General features: G+C 35.5%; 1 protein-coding gene across 19 annotated transcripts in view; it reads left to right on the top strand.

Annotated features, from left to right (window-relative positions):
• DST (dystonin) overlaps window positions 1-25797 on the top strand; it is a 506627-nt gene that overhangs the window by 469259 nt on the left and 11571 nt on the right. For all 19 annotated transcript variants that reach the window (XM_033217522.1, XM_033217521.1, XM_033217502.1 and 16 more), the window contains 15 exons: window positions 1049-1219; window positions 2157-2312; window positions 2798-3004; window positions 5613-5732; window positions 7938-8107; window positions 9417-9576; window positions 12019-12213; window positions 12734-12862; window positions 18027-18170; window positions 19164-19352; window positions 21420-21549; window positions 23189-23352; window positions 24144-24306; window positions 25124-25278; window positions 25449-25523. In XM_033217522.1, coding sequence (XP_033073413.1) covers window positions 1049-1219; window positions 2157-2312; window positions 2798-3004; window positions 5613-5732; window positions 7938-8107; window positions 9417-9576; window positions 12019-12213; window positions 12734-12862; window positions 18027-18170; window positions 19164-19352; window positions 21420-21549; window positions 23189-23352; window positions 24144-24306; window positions 25124-25278; window positions 25449-25523 — 2328 coding nt within the window. The remainder of the gene's footprint in view (window positions 1-1048; window positions 1220-2156; window positions 2313-2797; window positions 3005-5612; window positions 5733-7937; window positions 8108-9416; window positions 9577-12018; window positions 12214-12733; window positions 12863-18026; window positions 18171-19163; window positions 19353-21419; window positions 21550-23188; window positions 23353-24143; window positions 24307-25123; window positions 25279-25448; window positions 25524-25797) is intronic.

Raw genomic sequence — 25797 nt, 5'->3', positions numbered from 1 at the left:
ATGCTAGAAATGAAGAAAAGTACAAAATTTACAATATTAGTTTCCTGAGTTTTTAGCTATATCTGAAAGTTTTGCTTTAGGATTTAAAGGTTTTAGTAGGTGATATTGTAAATACATATAGATAGGGCTTTTTTTTAAAGCTTAAGAAATAAACTTTTGAGGTGATGAAAATGTTCTGGAGTTAGTGGTAATCACAAAACCTCGTGAATATAATTTTAAAAACAGTGAATTGTGTACTTATAATAGTGAATTTTATATTGTATGAGTTATATCTCAGGTTTTAAAACTTATAAAGTTGGAAATGTAAGTGAGAAATATATAATCTTCCAGTGAGAACTATGATTTAACCCACATTATAGTTAAATAAGTAGAATAGAACTGGTCTTAATGTTTTAAATGAGAAGTAACTGTTGTTTTGTTGGTCTTAAAGTTTGAATTTGTTTAAGCAATATTTTATGTCCTGTATAGAAGATACACACAACATTCTAGTTAGAAGCTTTAGAAATGTTCTAAATGAGAATAATATTCATAGTACCACAAGTTTGATTCTTATAATTCCAGAGTCTGAATAATCAAATTATTTATATATTTACTTTCTGTCCATTGCATGTCCTCTGAGTGCAGAATTAAATTGTACCAATGAAATACTACATTCATTGTGTCATAGTACAAGGAGGGATCTATGGGAGACTCTCATTTTACAGAGGAAGGAATTGAGGCTCAGAGAGGTGAAATTACTTGCCCAAAGTCACAGAACTAACTAATTACTTTACAGTGAAAGCTTTCTTGACAGCATTTAAACTACTGCTTCAAATCTTAGTATGCCAGAATGGGCTGATAAAGATAACACCATTTTTGAGATTTCTCAGTAGACAGGGTATGACTGTAGGTTTAGTTGTTGTTTCAATGTAGTAAAAAATGTAAGTGCGTCAGGGTTGCTCTGAGAGATGAATATATGATGAGGGGCTTGGGACTAATGACCTAGAAAAATAGAACTCTTAAATTTTACTTTCTTAAAGTGATATAACTTGAGGGTATCCCAATTTAGGAAGTCTGTGCTGCCTTTGAAGCTAAAGAAGAAACATATAAGAGTCTGATGCAGAAAGGCCAGCAGATGCTTGCAAGATGCCCAAAATCTGCAGAGACAAATATTGACCAAGACATAAATAACTTGAAAGAAAAATGGGAATCGGTGGAAACCAAACTCAATGAAAGGAAAGTATGTGCTTTGATTAATATAATGGAATCAGTGTTTTAGTTTTTCCATTTCTTGGACATTGTCTTATTTCTGAGTAGAGCTATCAGGAGTAGAACTTTCAGTAATTCATGTTTAAACATGTTTTTTGTATATATTCGGAGATTTCATGGGGTTAGTTGAAAATAATATTCTATTTTAACATGAGAACAGATTTAAAGGGGGATATATTCAAAAACAGATAAAGATATAGATCGAATGTTACTAAGGTATATTTTTAAATGTTAAGAACTACTCAATTTCTGGGCCATTAAATAATTAATTCTATTTTAGTCTAATTTGTTTAATTAATTAAACAAAAAGTTATATGTATATGGGGGTGGGAGGGAGGGAAAGCAAGAGAGTGAGATGATTGTATATATTCTTTTAAGTACTTACATTTAAAAATCCATGAGAATGGATTAAAATGTATATTAAATTATGAATATGTTTTTGTTACGTTTGTAAAACCACAAAAATGACAATCTAAGAAATCTCAATATTGCTATTCAATGCTATGAAAAAAACAATAGGCTAGAAATACGAGATTATATGCCATCACTGATGGAGCATGAAGTATATTTCATAATATTTTGAGCCCCCAAATTAATTGTATAAATACCAACTTTTCTTTTTATAGATTGTAATTGTGTTCTTTGGTTAGTTTCCAAAAAACATGCTTTAGTGTATATTACATTTTTTCTAGTTACAGTAAGATGCTGCTTACTAGGCTTAAAGGATTTTGGTTTGCCAGTATTTTAGTATGGCCCATTACGTTTATAAGATATTTAGTTAATATATTAATAGATATGCATAAATAAAGTGGGGATAGGAGAGGAATCTGCCAGAGAATGTTTAAACTGAAACAAACAAAATAACCAAGGCCCTTAAACATCACATACTAAACAATCTGTTCTTGCAGACTAAACTGGAAGAGGCTCTCAACTTGGCAATGGAGTTCCACAATTCTCTCCAAGACTTCATCAACTGGCTTACTCAGGCTGAACAGACCCTAAATGTAGCTTCTCGGCCAAGTCTTATCTTGGACACCGTCTTATTTCAAATTGACGAACACAAGGTATGTAGTGAGTCAAATAGATAGGATTCTCCTTTCAGACACCAGGCTTTTTTTTGTTTTTTTTCCGAGACTGAGTCTCACTGTAGTGGTGCAATCTTGGCTCACTGCATCCTCTGCCTCCCAGTTCAAGTGATTCTTGTGCCTCAGCCTCCCCACAGGTAGCTGAGATTACAGACACCCACCACCATGCCTGGCTAATTTTTGTATTTTTAGTAGAGATGGGGTTTTACCATGTTTGCCAGGCTGGTCTTGAACTCCTGACCTCAAGTGATCCGCCCGCCGCAGCCTCCCAAAGTGCTGATCTCAGGCATGAGCCACTGTACCTGGCTGACAGCAGGCCTTTTTAAAGTCAAAAGAATGCATTTGATATTTTGAAAGCTTTTGTTTGTCCTTTAAAACATTTTCAGGTTTATGACACCAGAATCATTTTTAATATTGATCTGATTTTCATTTGTTTCTACTTATGTCCTTTTTTTCTGGGAAAGGTTTTTGCCAATGAAGTAAATTCTCATCGTGAGCAGATAATAGAACTGGACAAAACTGGAACCCACCTAAAATATTTTAGTCAGAAACAAGATGTTGTTCTAATCAAGAATCTACTTATCAGTGTACAAAGTCGATGGGAAAAAGTGGTTCAACGGTTGGTAGAGAGAGGAAGATCTTTGGATGATGCAAGGAAGAGAGCCAAGCAGGTAATAATCCTTTAGAAAAATTCTTCTAAACTTGTCAATAAATCACTTCTAGCTGTTGAAATCTATGTTATGGATGTACTTTTATCACAGGCTGTATTAGGCGTAACAATCATGGCATGGTGCCATGGTGGTTCTTTCCTGAAAGGGCTGTGGCCTCAGTTTGGATGCTGACATCACTTTTTGACCTGGCAGCAACTTCAGCCCCTGGGGACTAATCTTAAGAAGACTGATTACAGCTTGACTTTATAGACGGGCTAATTATCATTGAGGCCCAGAAAGAAGCTCAGAATTTGTTTTTATTGGGTTTGTTTTCTTTTTCTTTGTCCTTTTGACCTCCATTCTCATAATCAGAGTGAGACATCATACTTCATTGTATTGCTACCTTTTGTTTAGCTCCTAAGCCAGACTTTGTTCACAAGCTGTCAGTGCTGACAGCCAGACATAGAGCCCTCCCGACAGCTTTCTGAAGGGTCATATTCTCTGTCTGAGTTGGTCGGCACTCCCCACCTCTCTGAACACTTGTTGACAGACCTTCATTTCTTTTCTAATATTTTGAGCAGATAATAGAGCTCCATCTCACTTTGAAATTAATTTTTTGAATCTTTTGGGGCCACTTTAAAATTTTAATCTAGGGAATTTCACAAATTTCACAAAGAACTCTCCTTACTCCCTTTACCTGTTATTAGCATTCCATTCTAGACTAAACACAAAGAGGTAAAGTTATGCAATCTCTGTGTGTCTTTGTACTCCATGGAAGAGAGAGATGTACCTACCTTGCTTGACAAATATATATATTTTTAAATCTTTGATTCTTACTAGAAATTTAGTGTCATATTGTAGGAGGATTTTACAATTACTTTTTGCCTCAGTCAGCTGCAATTTTCTAGCCTTAGTGTTATACCCCATTGTTTTGAGGAGTTAGGCTCAATTGGGTGATGCAAAAAAGATGTCATGAGAGTCAAGTGTTTCAATGTTTAATGCTAACAGTACAAATGTTTAAAGGCTTTAGAAATGACAAATTGCATTGTTATAGCATTACACACCATAGACCCCATTTTGAATGGGAGGTGTGAAATGTTCAATATTACAGATGAGTCACTGGGATAGACTTGGTCTCTAGTGTTTCTTTAAGACAGTATTAATTCTGAGCCTGACACTTTTCTCTCCACATTATGTGGTGCAATAGCATGTGTAGTGCAGGCATTTCTTGAGTTATGAACATCAATTTATAAATGTTTCTTGGATATCAGTAGCCAGTTACTCATCTTTTTCCTCCTTTCTTGATTTAATCAATTTTATTTTCTTATATTGTCTAATTAACTTTATAAATATTTGCTGCTGTTTTTAGTGCAAATGTATAGCATTTCCTCTATTTATATGGCTTAAAAATAGTTTTGAAAGCAGAACCAGCCTCAGAACTTGTGCATTTGTATCATTGACCTTACCATCCAACTGTTATAGCCTGTATTATTTGGAGTCAAACTACCTAACACCTTGACTCGCTGTTTCTTCAATTTATTTTTTCTTATTCTAATATCTCAGTTTTTGGCTCAGATGTTGATCATACTTCTCTGACTTTCACAATTCGTGTGTCTATTCTAGTTTCCATTTTTCCATGTTTAAATTGATTAAAGTTGTGAGAGGTATATGAAGGTTTGTAATGAGATGATATCCAGAGAGCCCTTACAGTTTTGTGAGTCTGTGTCCTTAATCTGCTCTTATTGTTAAATATCTTGTTGTTGTTTCATTATTCATGTGCTTTGGTATACAATAGATTTAATTTTGATTACTAAATTTTTTGTTAGGTATCCGTTCACTTAAGCTTATTGTGATATAATTTATAACCAATTTCACAGTTGTATCAGAAAATAGTACCTGCTGGTTCTTTATGGCAAACAGAAAACTGTGCTCAAAATCAAATATGTGTAGTACTAGAATGTTTGCAAGGTTATAGATGCCAAAGAGAATAACATTTTGTTAGAACCCAAATATTGTGGCTGCTCAGACATATAAAACCATTATGTGAGGCATAGGCATTAATTTGAGGATTTTGATAGCAGCAATAAAGATGTTGAAATATCTTTGCATTAAATAGGAATGCAATGGTCTCTTTGTTGTTTCTGCTACTTTAAAAAATCAATTTACACGCTTTATACTTCCCCCTCCCCATTTTTGTTCCTTTTTCTTAACATAGGGATTAAATTCCCTAGAAGTAAACCCAGATCTGTCAACAGCAGTAAACAACAACAACAATAAAAATACAAAACATTTTCTGAGAGTTTATGTTAATTATTGAACAAGAAGAAAGTATAAGGAAGAAGTTCTTTCTGGAGCTTCCTAACTTTTTTCTAGGCTCTTTTAGAGCTGGTATGTTGAATGAATTAAAACAAAGTGACAGTGGGGCACAGCCACTGATAATGCTAAGCATTATCAAGACTTTTTTGGTAATTTGCCAATGAAAGCATTACTTTTTTCTTCTTCAGCGGAAATTTTGAAATAACAATTTTCAGCATTTTCATTACTATTAATCTCTGTCTTAAAACTATACTAGGTCTCAAGTATAATATGCTTAAAAATGTTTCAGACAAAGATGTGAATTTCTTTCCAGTTCCATGAAGCTTGGAGTAAACTTATGGAGTGGCTGGAAGAATCAGAAAAGTCTTTGGATTCTGAACTGGAAATAGCAAATGATCCAGACAAAATAAAAACACAACTTGCACAACATAAGGTGGGTCCATAATTAAGAAGAGCATACTGTCTCATTATATAGTTCAAGATCACTTTAAAATCCTTGCTTCATCACGTGTTTATTCATCACTAAAGAAAAAAGGCTGTCCAGTGTGAACCTATATTAAATTTAAAACCTATTGCTCTTCATGTTGGTCGTGTTGCAATATCTTTACTCTTCAGTGACCATTTCATTAATGATTCCAAGGTTAATTGTTACAAAGAAAAACACAAAATAAAAGTGGAAGTCCTCTACATTCTAAAACATATAAAGGATTTGTAGCGGTTTTGAACATTGGCATTTCAATTTTTCATGATAGCTATCTTTTTCTGTACTTTCTTTGACAGACAAAATAGCACCTTGAAGATAATTCTGTAGAAAAAGTAATAGATATTTGCAATATAGATTCTTTTAAACAATAGAATGAGAAAAATTGGTTGCCCATACCTAAATTCAAAATTAATATTTCATTGTGTTTGTGCACATATAAAATTACACCCAACCTCAAAGATACCCAAAGACATGTTTATATAGACTGGTAAAGCATGTAGAAACACTATTTTTTTAAATATTTTCTACTTTTTCTATGTCTATCATGTTTTATACCTACCACATAACATTCAAAGAGCATTCCCTCCCACCCTCCCCAGCTCTTTTGAATTTGGATTTCTATGTAATTCTATTTATAAAGTGACCCCACCAGCATTCAGGGTGAGGATGTGGGTAAAAGGAGTTTGATTCTTGCAAAGGGTTTTAACAATTTTAGGCATGTACATATAAATTATCGCTTGAAACATAATTTTAAAAGGCTGGAAAAATTGGGCTGATAAAAATTTTATCATTATCCGGAGGAAATCTTGGCCATCATCTTCACACAGGTGGCTGCTTCCATCAGTGGGTCTAACCTTTGGAGGTCATGATTAGAGGGATGGGAGGAAACATATTGAGCATCTGCTTTCTGGCCAGATGAGGGCTAATGAATGGCTTGCTCTGCTGGCACCCCTGTGAGCTGCCACATTCAATATTGGGAGCACAGTGACAGTGAACAGCACCTTCCTTCCTTCCCCTCTGATGGCGAAGTGAGAGCTTCCTTCTCAAAATAGAATGCTTTATTTGAACTTGAACATGGATGTTGTATCATGTAGTCTTGTGAAAGTGTATTGCATACTAACGTTAGAGAGTCCTATAAATAAGAATATCTACCTTTTTAGAGTCTCTGTTTGTCAACAGTGATGTGTATTCAACCATAACACTTTTTGTATGTCTGCTTTGTGAAGAAAATCTCTGTCAATACCATGATTCTATAACATTGGCATTCTGTTTAGAATAATATGAAAAAAATATTTATGGATAACAAACTGTAGAAATAATGTGATTATAATTGTGTTGTCTATTACTTAGAAATTTCCAGATGTAGTTGCCTATTACCCATGACAAACTAAATAATTTAGTCATATTAAAACATTTTAAAGTATGTAGCTTTTAAAGGCAGTAAAAATTTCTTAGGTAACTATAACCTTGAGATTATTTTAGAAAATTGTACATTTGCATAGCATTTTACTATCTAAGGTAATTTTAATTTGCTACAAGGATTGAGAATCACTGTATTAATGTTTCCATTATATTTTGTGAGTTTGTAAGCTTCCCATTCAGTTGACCTTTCTTTGTTCTCATTCCTGCTATTGGATATTCAGTAGCAGTTATCTCATTCTTTCTACTCTTCCTGTTGAGTATTTATAAACATCTACTAGGTGTAAGATGATAATGAGAGGTCTACAAAGACAATGTCCCTGCTCTATAAAAGCTTTTAACTGAGTTGTGTAGAAAGACTATACAGATGCCTCTCAACTTACAATGGGTTTTTATCCCCATAAACCTGCTGTAAGTTGAAAATATTGTAAATCAAAAATGCATTTAATACATCTAACATTAGCTTACAATAGAACAAGATCATCTAACACAAATCCTGTTTCTATAGCAAAGTATTGAATACTCAGGTAATTTATTGAATACATGACTGAAGTATGGTTTCTACTGAATCCCTATGACTTTTGTACCATGGTAAAGTCAAAAAATCCTAAGTCATCATAAGTCAGGGACCGTCTATAATTCATCTCCGTTTATTAGGAATGCCTCTGTTAATGCCTCTTACCTATTTATTAGTCCCAAGAAGAAATGCACATATTTTTCTTGTTAAATGTATAGGAGTTTCAGAAATCACTCGGAGCCAAGCATTCTGTCTACGACACCACCAACAGGACTGGACGTTCTCTGAAGGAGAAAACCTCCCTGGCTGATGACAACCTGAAACTGGATGACATGCTGAGTGAACTCAGAGACAAATGGGATACCATATGTGGAAAATCTGTGGAAAGGTAAAATGTTCTTTAAGACAGTTTGGTTACTCTGTAGACCTCTTTCAAATACACAGTAATGGTGCTTTGCAGGGACATTTCAGAAGCCTTAAATATTTCCTTTACCTAAGGAACTTCTGTTTGTCCTAAGTACCCTACACAAATATCATTTGCATTGAGAAGACTTTGTTGTTCATTATTTTTAACTACTCATTACAGTAAAAAGTGATATCATTGTCCAAGCTTCTGCCATCTCACACCTGACTACACCCACTGCTTCTGACTCGTCTTCCCACGTCCACCTTTATCACTTCTTTAACTCAATTTCTACATAACTACTGGGATAGTCTGTTGAAGATGTAAATGGAATCTTGTCATTCCCCTCCTTCATACCGTTTGGTGATTTACTACTGGGCATGCATTGAAACACAGGCTTCTTAATGTGATGTGCAAGGTACCACTGATCTGGCCCCAGCATTTCTTTCTAACTCCATCTACCCCTTTTTGATCTCCCTCTTTCTTATTACATTTCCATGAAAACCCAAGACATATTTCAAAAATTTTAAGTAACTAAGTACAATAGTAGTAGAGTTCAAATATCTTGTAAATGTTTCCAAATTTTCCTGTTGATCCTTAATCCTAATGATTTTTATCAGCATCAAGATTAAATAGATTATATTCAGTTCTAGGGAACTCAATAAGTTTTTGTCACATCAGTTTTTTAAAAATCTTAAATTCCTCAGCCACAAAATTTTACATACCTTTTCCAGTATTGTATACATGGTTTTATTTACAACATTTTTGAAAAGACAAAAAAATTAAGTCATGACAAACAGATCAATGAGTACTAGGGGTTTGAAGACAGGGACAAGGTGTGTCTATAAAGAGGCAGCATGAGGGAGAATTTTGGGATGATTGAACTGTTCTGGATCTTGACTGTGGTGATGGTTACATGAATCTATATATGTGTTAAAATGTATAGAAGTGTATACGAAAAAATGTCAAGTATACTGCCTGATAATCTAAAACAAAATTTTAAAAATATTTGAACAATTTAAAAGGTTGATTTTTATAAAGAAACATGAAGGGTCCATGGTTTCCAAAGGTGAGAATTTTCCTGGAACAGATGCCGTGTATTTAAGGAATGAAAAAGAAAGTTTAGAAAAGTTTTTTTTTTTTTTTCTAAGAAGAGCAAAGAAACAACAATGAATACCAATATACTGCTCTTCCTCTTGAGTACCACTCAACCTTCATCAATTAATTTTAGATGTTCAGATATATGAGTGGCTTTTTTTGTTGCAAGGATCAATTTTTCTACCTTTTTCCCTAGACAAAACAAATTGGAGGAAGCCCTGTTATTTTCTGGACAATTCACAGATGCCCTACAGGCTCTCATTGATTGGTTGTATAGAGTTGAACCCCAGCTGGCAGAAGACCAACCTGTTCATGGAGACATTGATTTAGTGATGAATCTGATCGATAATCACAAGGTAATGTTATCTGGGGCATTTTATTTTATCTTGTTTGATTATTCTGAGTGTACAAGGAAATGTAAACCATTTAAATTAGCTTTTAAAATCAGGAGACTATAGAACATATGACATATCAGTCTTTATTTTTGAAATATGTGTCTGTTTGAGCAGAACCTGGAAGCTACCTTTAAAAGTGATGGGGAAATATTATTTAGTGTCAGTGAAATACTTTTGTTTTTAATTACCGGATCTAAAACCTTTTTAGAACTTGGAAGGTGATTTCATTCTCTGGTACTTTAAAGCAGATTTCAAGAATGTTTTACTATCTTTAGTTATGCACTTAAACAATTATGTAATAAAATTTAAAATCATTCATTCAGTGACCTGACACTTAAGTTATTGCATAAGTGTGTAGATTTGTGACATGATCCGTGGGGGTCATGACCAACTGCTTTTAAAAATATGGAACCAAAACTGTTTTAACCTTGCCCCTTGAACTATAGCAATTTATGAGTCAGCAGCATGTGCTATGAGGGATTTGATTATTGTTTACTTCAAGAAAACTGGCTTTCTTGAAATATCCTGATATATTTATGTTAAACTGTCGTGTCATGTAAATCAAAGGTAATATTCAAGGTGTCCAGCTAAGTGTAAGGTCCTAAATTATGATCAAATCATATAAAACAACTTAGCCTGGAAACAATATGAAGCATAGTACTAATGTAGAATAGTTGTGTTGGAGTTGACTTTATATGAAAACGTCTTACATCACTCTACTTGAATTCATCTTGTATTTCCTCTGTCTAGTGTTTGAGTTCAGAAAACTTATTTCATCTATAATGTTCTCTTTATACTGGTTATGCTATTTTGATCTTACCATTCTTTTTAAAATAGTCTTATTGCATATTTATTTTCCCTTTTTTCTTTCTATTCTGTCGTTATACCCATAAGAGAGTTTGTTACACTCGAAAAGTGAAACAAACCAAATTAAAATAAAATAAAAGAATAAATAAAGAACAATGGTTAGGTCTACAAAAGCTAAAAATTTAAAAATTACATGGCTTTGCTTATATTGAAATAAATATTTTGTGTATGGTTAATACTTCTCTATTTTCTGGCATTTATTCAATGAGTAATAAATAGCGTAATGTTACTTTTTACATAAATGCCATTTCTGTAAACTCACTGTCTAAATATTTAGTACTCTAGGTAATTGCCAGATCTTTTATATATTAAAGGTCATCAAGAACGAATAAATCATTTAGCATTAGTAATACAAATAGAAGGCTCAAGAAGTTCAAGTATGCAAAATGCTTTGGAAAGTCTACTGAAAACTATTGGACTAGTCCTATCATAAATGGAATATTTAAATACTGTACCATATGCACATGTGTTTGTGTGTGAATGTGTGTATGGGTGTATATGTGCGCATTTGTATCTATCTGCAGGCATATCTCATAACTGTTAGAGTTGAATCCGTCAAATAATTAATCACTTTTGTGATAGGCTCACTTTTGTGAATGATCTGAGAGTATCAGAATAGAAACCTATAGATAAGGCCAAATAGTAATGTTCGTTTATGATGATTTTTTAAAAAACTCATTAATTTTATTGTGACAGAGTGTTGGTTATTAATGTTTGAAAGATCTAGTTGCATACACAGATTCTTGGATCAAAAATAAAGAGCACTGGGCTCACTTCTTAGATCAGTCTGTGGCCAAAATAAATCAATTTAATTTCTGGCACATCAAAGTTTGTCAAAATTAGGCAGAAAAAAAAAAAAAAAAAAAACCCAGAAACTTTTCCTCTAAGGTGAAAGACAGGGATTTAAGCCTCTAAAATTTGACATTATGAGTTAGTACCTAATATATTATGAAAGACCAAGGAGTTTTATAGGAGTAAAGGACCTTCTGCCAACTTCCTTTGGAATTCCCTGCCATTATCTCTAAGAACTCCGTGGTACACACGTCAGGATTGTTTAGTCCTCTCTTAGCTTCTTAGATACATCTCTTAAAGTGGTGCCGAAGCCAGCATCACTTGGAATTCACACTAATTATTTGAGAGGAATTGGGACACCATATTAAAGAATAATTAAAAAAAGGAATCTGATGCATTGTTTTATGAAATTGAAATAAAGAAGGCTGGCTGCGACTATTTAAATCCAATATGTCATTTTAAAATAAGATAATCTTGTTTTCTCACGAGAATGTGATAGGACTGAACAAATTTATACAAGACAAATTTGTATACAATTTATACAAATTTATACATTCTTGATGGTGCTCAAATAGGAGCAGTGTGTCGTTTATCTTCTGAAGATGCTGCCAGAAATATGGTTATTAAACTTTAGGTCTTAGATATCTGTACATGATGTTATGTGCACATATATGTCTCAAACAGTATGTGTTGCTGTTTTGGTTTTGTAATTAAAAATAATTTTTCAAAATATGGTCTTCTTAGGCCTTCCAAAAAGAGTTGGGGAAGAGGACCAGCAGTGTGCAGGCCCTGAAGCGCTCAGCCCGAGAACTCATAGAAGGCAGTCGGGATGACTCCTCCTGGGTCAAAGTCCAGATGCAAGAATTAAGCACACGCTGGGAGACCGTGTGTGCACTTTCCATATCAAAGCAAACACGGTTAGAAGCAGCCCTGCGTCAGGTAAAAATCATGTAAATGAGAGCTGGGTGTAGTGGGAAAAGTATTGAAACCTCAACAAGAACTATTCTAGTAAAAAACTGAGTAAACAGTGAGTGAAAAACCTTGTGTCTCAATCAGGATAGTCTGAAGAAGGAAATTCTAATAGCATCATTGCCTTGATCCTTCTCCCACCCTCCCCCATGAATTTAAATTACTGCTAGAGGGAGGCATTCTAATCTTCACATAGAAGTGCTGCTTGAGTAATGTTTCAGCTTGGAAGTATGATGGACTGCCATTCATCTAAAATCAAGTTGTTAAAGTGGTAATTTTTTCTTCATATAGGCCTTTTTTATATATTAGGTGTTTTCTTATTTTTAAAATATGTATATCTTTATCTTCTTAATGGGAGTAATGAAGCAATTTAAATTTAAAACTTTTTTTTTTTCATTGAAAGGATGAATCCACTATACAGTTCTGTAAATTGTGCTAACAGGCATATTTGGGAATTTTGTTTGGTGTGTGTATGTGTGTGAACTCTTAGGCAGAGGAATTCCACTCGGTGGTACATGCCCTCTTGGAGTGGCTGGCTGAGGCAGAGCAAACCCTGCGTTTCCATGGTGTCCTCCCAGATGATGAGGATGCTCTCCGGACTCTCATTGATCAGCATAAAGTGAGTAATATATAAATGCTAAGTAAAGCTAAATTAGAAAATCAAAGCAGGGAAAATAGACTCACGATTACAAATATCAACTGCATGAATGTTTTCCTTCCTGAGAAATACTTAAACACCTGGTACATTTGAGAGTGTCCTTCTGTCCACCTTGCTTACATATGTATGTCCCCGTGCACCCACACACATGTATGTGTATCTGTCTTTTTATGTTTCCTTTTTAGGGAAGGTAGTTATTCTGTTTCCTATCTCAAGGAAGCATATTGATTTATCTAGGCTTTTTGGCTTTTGACCAAAATTGGTCGATATTGTTGCAGTCATTATGTGGGTTTCAAAAATAAAACTTCTTTAATGGGCAGTTTGGCATTTATAAAATTACACCTGTAGGATTGTAAATTAGTAATTTTGCCCTTTGTAAACAAGACTCACAGGTAATTTAATAACTCACCTTTAAATCTATTTTTAAGCCTCCACTGCTTCTGTTCTTAATCAAGAGCCTTTTAAATCCTTTTTAGAAGTAACCTATAGTATACATTAAAAATTTTTTAAATGAATTCCACAAGCCAATATTCTGTTGAATAACTAACCAAGTCTAAATCTGGCTATTGAGTTTTCAAATCAAGATCTTTCCTGTGGCAATGCATGAAACTTGCCAAAACCCTTCAGAGAGTGATCCAGATATCTCTGAACAGATGTTTTTTAACCTTTGACTCAAAAAGTCAGGAATTTGAAATGGTAACACTCAATGTAGTGTTGATGTCAGCATTTCCTATTAACTTTAAAGGATCTTTTTAACACCAGTAAATAATTTTGTCTTTTGAGATCAGGCTGGAAATACATCATTAATTTTAGTGTAGCATGGATTACATCATCTGTAGAGACTTGTTATTTTAATTAATACTCTCTATCAAAGATAGGTTGCTGAATCTATAGCAATGAAATATTGCCATGTCATTTAAAAAGTGGTGCAAGCTTTCATAGCATTTTCTGGAAGAATGAAATGCTATATACACCATTTAAATTTGAAGCTATAATGTAAGAAGAAGACAATTACATCAAATTTATTATAAATTTTTGAGTCCATTCAACATTTTGAAAATGTAGTTTATATTATATTACTGTGGGCTTACCATCAGCCAGCATTGAGTTCTATTAACATACTTAGGTTTGGGTCTCAGAGTAGCAATAAATATTTGCTGGACACCACTTAAAGTCCATCGTGCGTATCTAACACCCTACAGAAGGGAGCCTATTTGTGGTATCACCACTCTCACAGGACCAGGAAACCTCCAGGAGGCAAGTATCCAGAGCAGGGCTAGTGGTTTTTACAACAAATTATTTTTAAATAGCATAAAATTACCTGTAATTTTATAAAGCATTTCTTAATAATATTTTGCAGTAACACTATTCATTCTTTTCCATCTCTTCTGTTTCTCTTCACACATTCACCATTCACCAATCAAAGAAAAACAGAATATTTAATTTCTTAACACTAGGACTAGAGACTTCTTAGTATAATCCAGTTTCTAAAAACGGCAGGCTTTCCCACATGAGAACAAACCAGTAAGGTGTAAGGTTCAGACTAGGTTGGAAGGGCATAGAATTCAGTGGAATGTTGACAGTCCAGTCCACCAAATAGGTGTAGAAGTGATTGAGAGTACATTATTTGTATCAGCTGTTCTCTGGGGGAAACACAGATGTTAGATTAACCTATTTTTTCCTCTTCCTTATAATGTTGCAGTTTTTAACTTTTTTCATTTAGGAGGATCTGTATTGAAAAAATGATAATTTTTTAAGTTATGATATTTAAAAAGTAGGTCATGTTATCAGAGTGTACCATTAATTGAAACTTGACTCCATTATAGTAAACTTGTAAATAAAAGGTCTAGAAAGCATTTATTCAGTAAATCACATGCTATTTTGAACCGATTACTGGGAACATAAAAATGAATAAAACACAGTCTTTTAATCTTGTGGACCGAACAGTCTAATACAGCAAAATGCCAGAGTAGGAGGTATGTCACAGAGCTGCTTCACAGAAGTTAAAGACAAAAGGCCACTTATATTAGAGTAAAACATATAAACATATTATATAAATTTAAATTCAGAGAGTACATGTACATGTTTGCTACCTGAGTATATTCAGTAATAGTAGAGACTGGACTTCTTTTGTACCAGTCATCCAAATATTAAACACTGTACCCAATAGGTAATTTTTTTTTTTTTCAACCCTCAGGCCCCTTTTATCCTCCATGCTTTTTGGAGTCCTCAGTGTCTATTATTTCCATCTTTATGTCCATGTGTTCCCATTGTTTGGCTCCCATTTATACATGAGAATATGTGATATTTGATTTTCTGTTTGAGTTACTTCACTTAGGACCAGCTCCATGTGTGTTGCTGCAAAGTACATGATTTCATTCTTTTTTATGGCTGCGTAGTATTCCATGGTATATATGTACCACATTTTTTTAATCCAATCAACTGTTGATGGACACTTAGGTTGGTTCTGTGACTCTGCTATTATGAATAGTGCTGGAATTAACATATGAGTGCTGATGTCTTTTTGATACAACAATTTGTTTTCCTTTGGGTAGATACAGAGTAGTGGAATTGCTGGGTCAAATGGTAGTTCTAATTTTAGTTTTTTGAAATATATCCATACTGTTTTTCATAGACATTGAACTAATTTATATTCCCACTAACAGTGTATAAGCACTCCTTTTTCTCAGCATCCACATCATGTGTTGTTTTTTCACTTTTTAGTAATAGTTATTCTGACTTGTGTAATGTGATATCTCAGGGTGGCTTTAATTTGCATATGTCTGATAATTAGTGATGCTGAGCATTTTTCATGTGTTTGTTGGCTGCTTGTATGCTTGTATTTGTTCTTTTGAGAAATGTCTGTTCATGTCCTTGTCCCAGTTTTCGGTGGAGTTGTTTGTTGTTTTCTTGTTGAGTTGTTTGAGTTCCTTGCAGATTCTGGATATTAGTCTTTCTTCAGAGGCATGATTTGCAAATATTTTCTCCCATTCTGTAGCTTAACTGTTTACTCTGTTGATTCTGTCTTTTACTGTGCAGAAGCTTTTTTATTTAATTAAGTCCCATTTGTCTATATTCATTTTTGTCGCATTTGCTTTTGGGATCCTTGTCATAAATTATTTGCCTAGGCCAATGTCCAGAAGAGTTTTTTCTAGGTTTTCTTGTAGTATTTTTATCATAAAACACCTATATTTCAAAGTGAACACCCCTCTTCACATAGTGTGAGTAGTATGGGCATCATCGATGTCTACGGCCTCTGACACTCATTGTATAATCAAGTAATTGCTCTTGGTGCAGGGGTCCAGAGAGACTGGGGTGTCTGCAGATCTCTGACATTCTATATGAGATTTTGGAAGCATGTCGCTTTTTTTTTTTTTTTTGAGACGGAGTCGCGCTCTGTGGCCCGGGCTGGAGTGCAGTGGCCGGATCTCAGCTCACTGCAAGCTCCGCCTCCCGGGTTGATGCCATTCTCCTGCCTCAGCCTCCGGAGTAGCTGGGACTACAGGCGCCCGCCACCTCGCCCGGCTAGTTTTTTGTATTTTTTTCAGTAGAGACGGGGTTTCACCATGTTAGCCAGGATGGTCTCGATCTCCTGACCTCGTGATCCGCCCGTCTCGGCCTCCCAAAGTGCTGGGATTACAGGCTTGAGCCACCGCACCTGGCCACATGTCGCATTTTTAAAGGCAAAGATTCTCAATTTGTAATCCCATTTTCAGAGTTCTATGATCTGTTTATCTATGGATATAGTTCTGATGGTAGAAAGTACAATTATGTATGTGAGACATTTGTAAAACATTTATTTGAAAGATCTTCCTTGAGGATTTCAAGGCTTTGTTCATTCTGCTTGCTCAGAGGGACTTGCTAGAACCACTAGAACTGCCAGAACAGAGGAGAGTGCCTCTTACTGGCCTCTTAAAGGGACAGTTCTCATATGGGCTGACATGCTGTCAGGCTCACTCTCTCCAACCTCCCCCTCACTTTTTACTACCTGGACACTTTGGGCCCTGTCTCCCGTACCCCCAAACATTTATATTTCCTTACCCAGTCTTCTCTCTACTTTGTACTTTTTCATTCATGCTCCTATATTTCCTGGCATAGTTAATGCTATTTTAAATATTAACCTCCTTATCTTATTTGTTAGAACTTATTTTTGGTCAATCAATATTGTTGCTATCTCTAGCAATACTGCCTCTCCCAGTGCTATTCTCCATTAATAATATAATTATATCCAAATTTGGGAGAGTTGTTTTTTGTATAATACATTTTTAAAGCATGAAATATCCTATCAAGTTGGCCCTCTATATGCAAATATTCAAAAATAAAATAGTTAAAAATATTCCAAAATAAAATGGATGGTTGCATCTGTGCTGAAGATACACACACTTTTTTCTTTGTCATTATTCCCTAAACAATACCATAACAACTATTTACAATTATTTACATTGTATTAGGTATTATTAGTAATCTAGAGATGATATGAAGCATATGGGGAGGATGTACTTAGGTCATATGCAAATACTACATCATTTTATATGAGGGACTTGAGCATCCTTGCATTTTAGTATGCACGGTATCCTGGAACCAACTCCCCATGGATACCAAGGGATGACTGTACTTGTATTTTAAAGTACATATTAGAAAGTATTGGCCGGGCACAGTGGCTCAAGCCTGTAATCTCAGCACTTTGGGAGGCCGAGACGGGTGGATCACGAGGTCAGGCAATCGAGACCATCCTGGCTAACACGGTGAAACCCCATCTCTACTAAAAAATACAAAAATCTAGCCGGGCAAGGTGGCGGGCGCCTGTAGTCCCAGCTACTCGGGAGGCTGAGGCAGGAGAATGGCGTGAACCTGGGAGGTGGAGCTTGCAGTGAGCTGAGATCCGGCCACTGCACTCCAGCCCGGGAGACAGAGCGAGACTCCGTCTCAAAAAAAAAAAAAAAAAAAGAAAGTATTTCTTCTATTTTGTCCCCTTTTCCTCCCCAATTAGTAAATGATTTCCACTGTGAATAAACCAATTGAAGTTTTTGCTTATTTGTTTAATTCTGGCAATCAAACAAATGTCACCAGAGTTTTGTTTTTAGCCAATGCCAACAGTTAATTGAAGTCTTTGTTTCTGCTGTAGGAATTCATGAAGAAACTGGAAGAAAAGAGAGCTGAACTAAATAAAGCCACCACTATGGGCGACACTGTTTTGGCTATCTGCCACCCCGACTCCATCACCACCATTAAGCACTGGATAACAATCATCCGGGCGAGGTTTGAGGAGGTCAGTGTGTCTCAGATAATCTTCAGAGTAGCAATAGCTTAGAGAGTTGAGGGGTGTGGGAAATTTAGGAATTAAGATGCGCTTATGGCCATGGGAAAATGAGACCTCTACATAGAAAATGTTCTTGTAAATACGCTTCTTGTATGCATTACAATCTCTGAAATTCACTTTTCTTTAAAAGGTCAAAGACATTTTGCAGCTATATCCCTGGAAAATTTGAAGGCAAATATTTAGTACACTATATAACATTTTGGCCTCCTTCCACATTGTTTCTGTTGAATAATCCAGCAGTTGGATGGTGTTTCGGAGCAGTATATACTGGTGGAGTGAATTGGTATACATAAAGTGAATTAATTCTGTATTTAATATTTTAGCTTCTTTTTTTTTTTTTTGGACAGAGTCTCGATTTATTGCCCAGGCTGGAGTGCAGTGGCGCGATCTTGGCTCACTGCAACCTCCACCTCCCAGGTTCAAGCAATTCCTCTACCTCAGCCTCCCGAGTAGCTGGGATTACAGGCACGCACCACCACGCCTGGCTAAATTTTTTGTACATTCAGTAGAGACAGGGTTTCACCAGGTTGGTCAGCCTGGTCTTGAACTCCTGACCTTGTGATCTGCCTGCCTCGGCCACCCAAAGTGCCGGGATTACAGGCGTCAGCCACTGTGCCCTGGCAGTATCTTAGCTTTTTACATTTCTACTCTGTGCCACATGGAGTAAGCTTACCTGATCCTTCAGAGAATGCATATTTGAACTCAAATTAGAAAGCAAAAGGAAGCCTGAGTGATTGACATGCATCTTTAAATTCTGAAGATGATGAACATCATCGTGGTCTCTCATATCCTCCTCGAGCCAGATCTTGATGCCACTAATGGAATCTAAAAAGACCAGAAGCATTATGGGTCTAGCCCAGGATGATCCTAATTGTCATTTAAAATTTATTTATTTTACATCACTGCAATTATTTTACTAAGTTGGAGAAGTTTCTCTGACAGGTGCTGGCCTGGGCAAAGCAACATCAGCAGAGATTAGCAAGTGCTTTGGCTGGGCTTATTGCCAAACAGGAATTGTTGGAAGCTTTGCTGGCTTGGTTGCAATGGGCTGAAACTACACTTACTGATAAGGATAAAGAAGTCATCCCCCAGGAGATCGAAGAGGTGAAAGCACTCATTGCAGAACACCAGGTAAAATAAATAGAATCCTAACTCCTGTTAACCATTTTCTCAGATATTTTCTTTCTTTCACTGCTGTACTTCTCAAAACACTGCTTTGTTATTATTTTCACTTCTTCAGACTCCTTAGCTCCTTACAATTATATTTCCAATTCTGTAGCCACCCTAAAACCTCTCTTTACAGGAACCCTCTGTGACCTTTGCAAAACTTTCCTTCTTTGTCCTCTGTGGGGTTATACTCGTGGTATTGTCACACGTTCACTCCTGCTCTCCCTTTTGCCTTCTTAACGTCAGCTCTCCTTACTCCTTATGTGTTATCCTCAGCTCTCTACTTCCCTCACTCTGCTCCCTCTTTTGGTGATCTCACCCACCTCCACCTCCCTGGCTTCAGTGGGTACCTTGTTTGATTGCTCTGTTTGCATTTTTATGTCTTCGAAGATGACTGTCACCACTTGAAATACAGCGTATGAAAAAGGGAACATGTTGTCTTTCTTAGAAAAAGCACTTTTCCTATATATCCTACTTGTTGTAAACTCAAATGGTGGGTATCACACTCACTTTGATTTACTTGATTGCTCACAATTTGTTTAATATGCATTTACAAAGAGAAATATTAAGTGTCAGCTCAGTTGGTTAAGCAATTAATGTTGCCATTGTTGTGTGCATGTGTGTGTGTGTTTTAAAAGTCTAAGACATCAATGTCTATAATGGCCCTAAGTGCACCAGGTCATGTTCCCTGTGATCAGAGGTATTAGAATTCTTCAGTGTGACAAATATTCCAGAAAGGTGTTACTTCACTTTTCCCTTTTGTCTGGGTCTCCTTTTTCCCATCATTTTTCACAGTCTCTGCCTTTCCTCAGCTTTTGCTGCATATTCCAAATATAGGGAGACGTAGTAAATAATAATAATAAGCCCAAGGAGATGAGATAAGCAGTGGCAAGGTAGTTAAACCTTTTAAATACAGTGGTAGTATACTTTAACCCAAATAGCTTTTACCATCCTTGGAATAGCCTATTTATGAATATTTTGATATGCCCACATTAAATGTGGATGCAGTATGTCATAATATATCAAAGAGCCATCTTTTTTTTTGAGAGGCAAGGTCTCACTCTGTTGCCCAGGCTGGAATGCAATGGCACAGTCATGGCTCACTGCAGCCTCAACCTCCTGGGCTCAAGTGATCCTCCCACCTCAGCCTCCTATGTAGCTGGGACTATAAGGCACATGCCACCTGGCCTAATGTTTTCATTTTTTGTAGAGACAGGGTTTCACTGTGTTGCCTAATCAAAGCCATCTTAAATATTTCAAATATGTAGGTGAAATGTGCCACAGAAAAGTTCTTCGAAACATCCTAGCTAACTAGTTTCTTTGTAGACAGATGCTCACTAAAGATTCTTCTGAGGAGTTTGGAAGCCTGAGTTTGGTTGGTGCACAGACAGGTTATTTTATTCACATGACTTCTCTCATATGTTCATGTATGTTATTCAACTAAAACAAATTATTTTTATTTTCAGTGTATTCTCTTTACATTATATATATATATATATATATATATTTTTTTTTTTTTTTTTTTTTTTTTTTTTTTGAGACGGAGTCTCACTCTGTTGCCCAGGCCAGAGTGCAGTGGCACAATCTCGGCTCACTGCAACCTCTGCCTCCTAGGTTCAAGCGATTCTGCTGCCTCAGCCTCCCCAGTAGCTGGAACTACAGGCACGCACGTACTACCATGCCTGGTTAATTTTTGTAATTTTATTAGAGACGGGGTTTCATCATATTGGTCAGGCTGGTCTCAAACTCCTGACCTCAGGTGATCCACCTGCGGTGGCCTTGGCCTCCCAAAGTGCTGGGATTACAGGTGTGAGCCCACTGCACCCAGTCACATTTTATATTCTTTAAAAATTAGTAAATGCTGCATTATGATGGTTTAGATTTTTTTTTACCCTGAAGATAAAGCATGATGATTTATTCTTCTTCAGAAATAATAACATGGTTCTTTCATCCTTCTGTTTTTAGTTCATTTCTGAAGATGGTTTTCTCTAGTATACTCTTATTTGATTGACATAATTTCTTTCATTTCAGACCTTCATGGAGGAAATGACCAGAAAACAGCCTGATGTTGATAAAGTAACGAAGACCTATAAGAGGAGAGCTGCTGATCCTTCCTCATTACAATCCCATATTCCAGTCTTGGATAAGGGACGAGCAGGAAGTAAGCAGTGATCAATTTCTTTAAAATGTCAATAAACAAGGGAGCTAATTTTATTTTGAGTTATTTGAAATTTGGGGGCAGTTGGTGATTTTACATGAGCACTAGATATCATGAAATGCTTTCTTGAAAGAATACATGTGCTCAAGTGTTGTAGAAACTTACTTAAAAATAAAGAAAAAATATACCCAGGTTTCTATATGTAACTTTATTGTCTTAAAGTGTATCTTTCATATTAGCTAGAAGAAAATTGAAAAAATTTACAATAAGAACGGAAATCATCACCCCCTTTGCATTGTCTCATTTTTCTTCTGTTATATATATAACTTTAAAGCTGAGCATAATAAAAATGACCATGACCTGGATAACGTTCATGACTTAGTTGTTCATTGGTGGCCAGCAGTCTGATAGCTTTTGCACATGTTCATGTGACTTCAGGCTCTGTTTACTTCTAGAGCTACTTTAACAACATGACATGACGTTAAAAACAATCATAGTTAGCTTGGAGAAAAAAGAAACACAATTTGTGTTATATGTTTTATGCATTTCTGAATGGAAATGCATTTTGTGTATTACTTAATTTTTTAATTAAAAAGAAATGATGTCAGAGCTGTTGTAATTACTTATTACACAAGGAGACAAGGTAAACTATTAAGAGCCCTATAGCCAGACTCCTTGGCTGTCTCCAACACTTACCAGACTGAGAAACATAACCCTGGACACGTTACTTAAACTCATTCTGAACCTCAGTTTCCTCATCTGTAAAAGGGGATAATTATAACCTCATTGGACTGCAGTGAGAATTAAATGAGCTAGTACATATAAAATGCTTAACATACTTCCAGGCATATAGTTAAATGCTCAAGTATTTCTTGTACTGTAAATCTCAGCTGGGACACTTAACATTCTGTATGACCCTAGGCCAGTAATTTTTCTAGGTCATATTTAGCCATTTAGTAAGATGAGAAAAATTTGTTAAGGTCATTGTTTTGTGAAGTTGTTGAGACTTGTGGAAAACAGCCAGAAAGCAGGAGGAAACTTTAGTAAGGCAGTAAACTTGGTTTGAGACTATGCACAGGAAACATGCAATCTCAGTGGAAAACGGATGTGGGCAAAAGCTGGGGTCCCATACACATGCTGCCATATTTTATTGGCATTTGTGAAGTGTCTTGCTTTGACTCCTGTGACTGCCCAGTGTCCGCTGCCCTCATCTGCTCTCCCTTTCTGCCTTCTTCTCTAGAAAGGACAGCTGGGTTTGATGTAACTGATTGTGAGATAGTCTCACTGGCCTGTGAGATTTCCTTTAACAAACAGGAGGATCACAGCATGCTTCATTGTCATTGAAATGGCATGAATTTTAAGCTGGAAGATGTTTTAAGTGTAAATTTATTGAGAGAGGTTTCCAGTATTTAAATGCCCTTGTCAAGAGATATTTCTTCAACTTGCATGAACAGTGTGTGATCCTTAATATGGAAAACAGATTTGGACCTTGACATTGTACATCATCTAAATTAGGATACTTTTACTTGTACAAACCCACAATTAAGTTGATGCAGTCTTAGCTAGGAGCAAAAAAGGTCAAGCCTTAACACATTTCAGAACCCTGGAAACTGCCATCCTAACTAAAGTTATATCTTCACAGGAAAACGCTTTCCAGCATCAAGCTTGTATCCCTCCGGGTCACAGACACAAATTGAAACCAAAAATCCTAGGGTAAACTTACTGGTGAGCAAATGGCAGCAAGTCTGGCTCCTGGCGTTGGAAAGAAGGAGGAAACTCAATGATGCCTTGGACAGGCTGGAGGAGGTTTGGAAATTCATACCCTCATCACCATATTGTCATTTGCCCTCATTTCTCGTAACACATTGCCATCGCCAAAATCTTGGTATTTTTTAACTTTTCTGATAATAAGCAAACTCTTGCTATTTGAGTACATTTTTAAATTCCAAAATAAATACCACAAGTATGTGTGATTTTGTGAAACATTGATATATGGGATTTGGATTTAGGGAATCGATAAAGTAACAAAAAAATGATTATATTTTAACAATCAGAAGCTGATTCCTTAAGAATAAAATCTAACTTGACATAATGTTTGCTGGCCATTCTGCCTGGCAAATATAATCATTTATATTTCAGATCTTTTGATTGTGTGTATTTGATTACCTAAGATTTCAAGTTTTGGATTCTGCCATTGGGAAATTTTTAGAAGCCCTGGGGAGTTAAGAGAGTGGCTGATAGTGCAGAGGGAGAGAGAGCGAAGGGTTAGGTAAGTGCTATTGAGGTGGACCTGCTATCCCAGTGAGCATGACTAGTGGTGGTACTTAGAGCCAGACCACCTTTATGACTTTGGCATTAATCAGAAATTTATAGCGTAAGTTTTTTGGAATTTTATTTGTAAAGATAAATCAGTGACAGAAATGAAATACATTTTAAAGCCAAAATGTTTCTAAGTCCCCTTTGCAAGATCATACCTCTTTTTGAAATGGAAAGGATATGTGTACTACCTAGAGAATCATTTAAAAAGTTATTCATATGTATAATCTATAATTTTAGTACAACATTAACTCAACCAAAATACCTTTTGTCCTTTTTAGCTGAGAGAATTTGCTAACTTTGATTTTGATATTTGGCGCAAAAAATACATGCGATGGATGAATCACAAGAAATCTCGAGTGATGGACTTCTTCAGGAGAATTGATAAAGACCAGGATGGGAAAATAACACGGCAGGAATTTATTGATGGAATTCTTTCCTCAAGTAAGTTCCAAGACAGATGACTGTAACTAATACAGTTTTTAAAGGAAAGAAGCACATTTTAAAATTGTGGGTCCAGTGAACTTGTGTTACTAATAAGGCATTGCCTTATAAGTTGCCTAGGAAGTCACTACCCTTAAAAAAGTGTGTTTTGGTAAAATCTGTGGCTCTGGATTCAGGAACACTCACTACCTGTGTGATCACAGATATGTTGTTCTCTCACTCCACTGAGGCTGAGAACTTGTTAGAATAATAAAGTTAATAATATATGATTCTTAAGGTATTTTCTGTGTGTGTGTGTATGTGTGTGTGTGTGTTGCCTGGCATATGTGTAATAGGAAGTCAATAAATTCAAGTCCCTTTCTTTTTCATTCTAATTTACATTCTGATCTAACTTTGTCATTAGTAGGAAATTAGAACTCTGTAAAACTTCTTAAGATACTTATCACCTTCTTGTTTGATGGCCCAATCATTTGTATGTGATTTCCCTGACAGATGTTACTAGATGTCATTCTTAAGGTAAATTTCACATAAATTATTCTTTGACTAGTAATTGAACCATATAAAATTGCCAATGTTAAACATTTTCAACCTAAAAAAACAGCATTTTATATGATTCACCTATGTAGTAATTAAAGATAAGTTAAGAGTATATATAGCTCTTCATTTGCTATGATGTAAATCCGTTTTTTTAAAAAGGATTTTAACATGTTTGATCACTGATTATTTAACCAGCCACATTGAAATTAAAATGTGCAATTCAGAATACCTTGAGAAAGAACTAACAAGTCACTACTTATCATTGTTTTCAAAATTTTAGAGTTTCCAACCAGTCGCTTGGAGATGAGCGCAGTTGCAGACATCTTTGACAGAGATGGTGATGGATATATTGACTACTATGAATTTGTAGCAGCCCTTCACCCAAATAAAGATGCATATAAACCTATCACAGATGCTGACAAAATCGAAGATGAGGTACTCATTATCTTTCCATTGCGTACAACACTGATAGTATGTTCTGCCAGGATATCATACACAATTCGTACAATCATTTTATTTTCACTTTAATTGTAGTGTCAAAGTTTTAAGGATTCTACTATGTAATATTAACATTAAAGTAAATATTTCATCATTGTTTTTGGCAGGTGACAAGGCAGGTAGCTAAGTGTAAATGTGCAAAGCGATTTCAAGTTGAACAGATTGGTGATAATAAATACAGGGTAAGTTTTCAAAATAATGTTGTAGTTCCTTTAAAGGACATAAATTGAAATCTGTATATAATTTGATCTCCGTTGTTTTCCAGGAGTCTTATTTATTTATTTTTTACTTCATATCAAAATTTAATGGTATATGAAACTCTTACGTTTAACATTGTATAATGGTAGCCTGCATTTTGCATATTAGGAAATATCTTTGACATCTACATCATGCACATTGCCTTTAAAGAAAAGTTATTCACAAGAAAATACTCAAATCTCACATATTTAGGTTGCT

The sequence above is a fragment of the Trachypithecus francoisi genome, unplaced genomic scaffold (genome assembly GCF_009764315.1).
Source record: "Trachypithecus francoisi isolate TF-2019V2 unplaced genomic scaffold, Tfra_2.0 Lachesis_group10, whole genome shotgun sequence".
Lineage (NCBI taxonomy): Eukaryota > Metazoa > Chordata > Mammalia > Primates > Cercopithecidae > Trachypithecus > Trachypithecus francoisi.
This window is presented reverse-complemented; position numbering and strand designations above follow the sequence as displayed.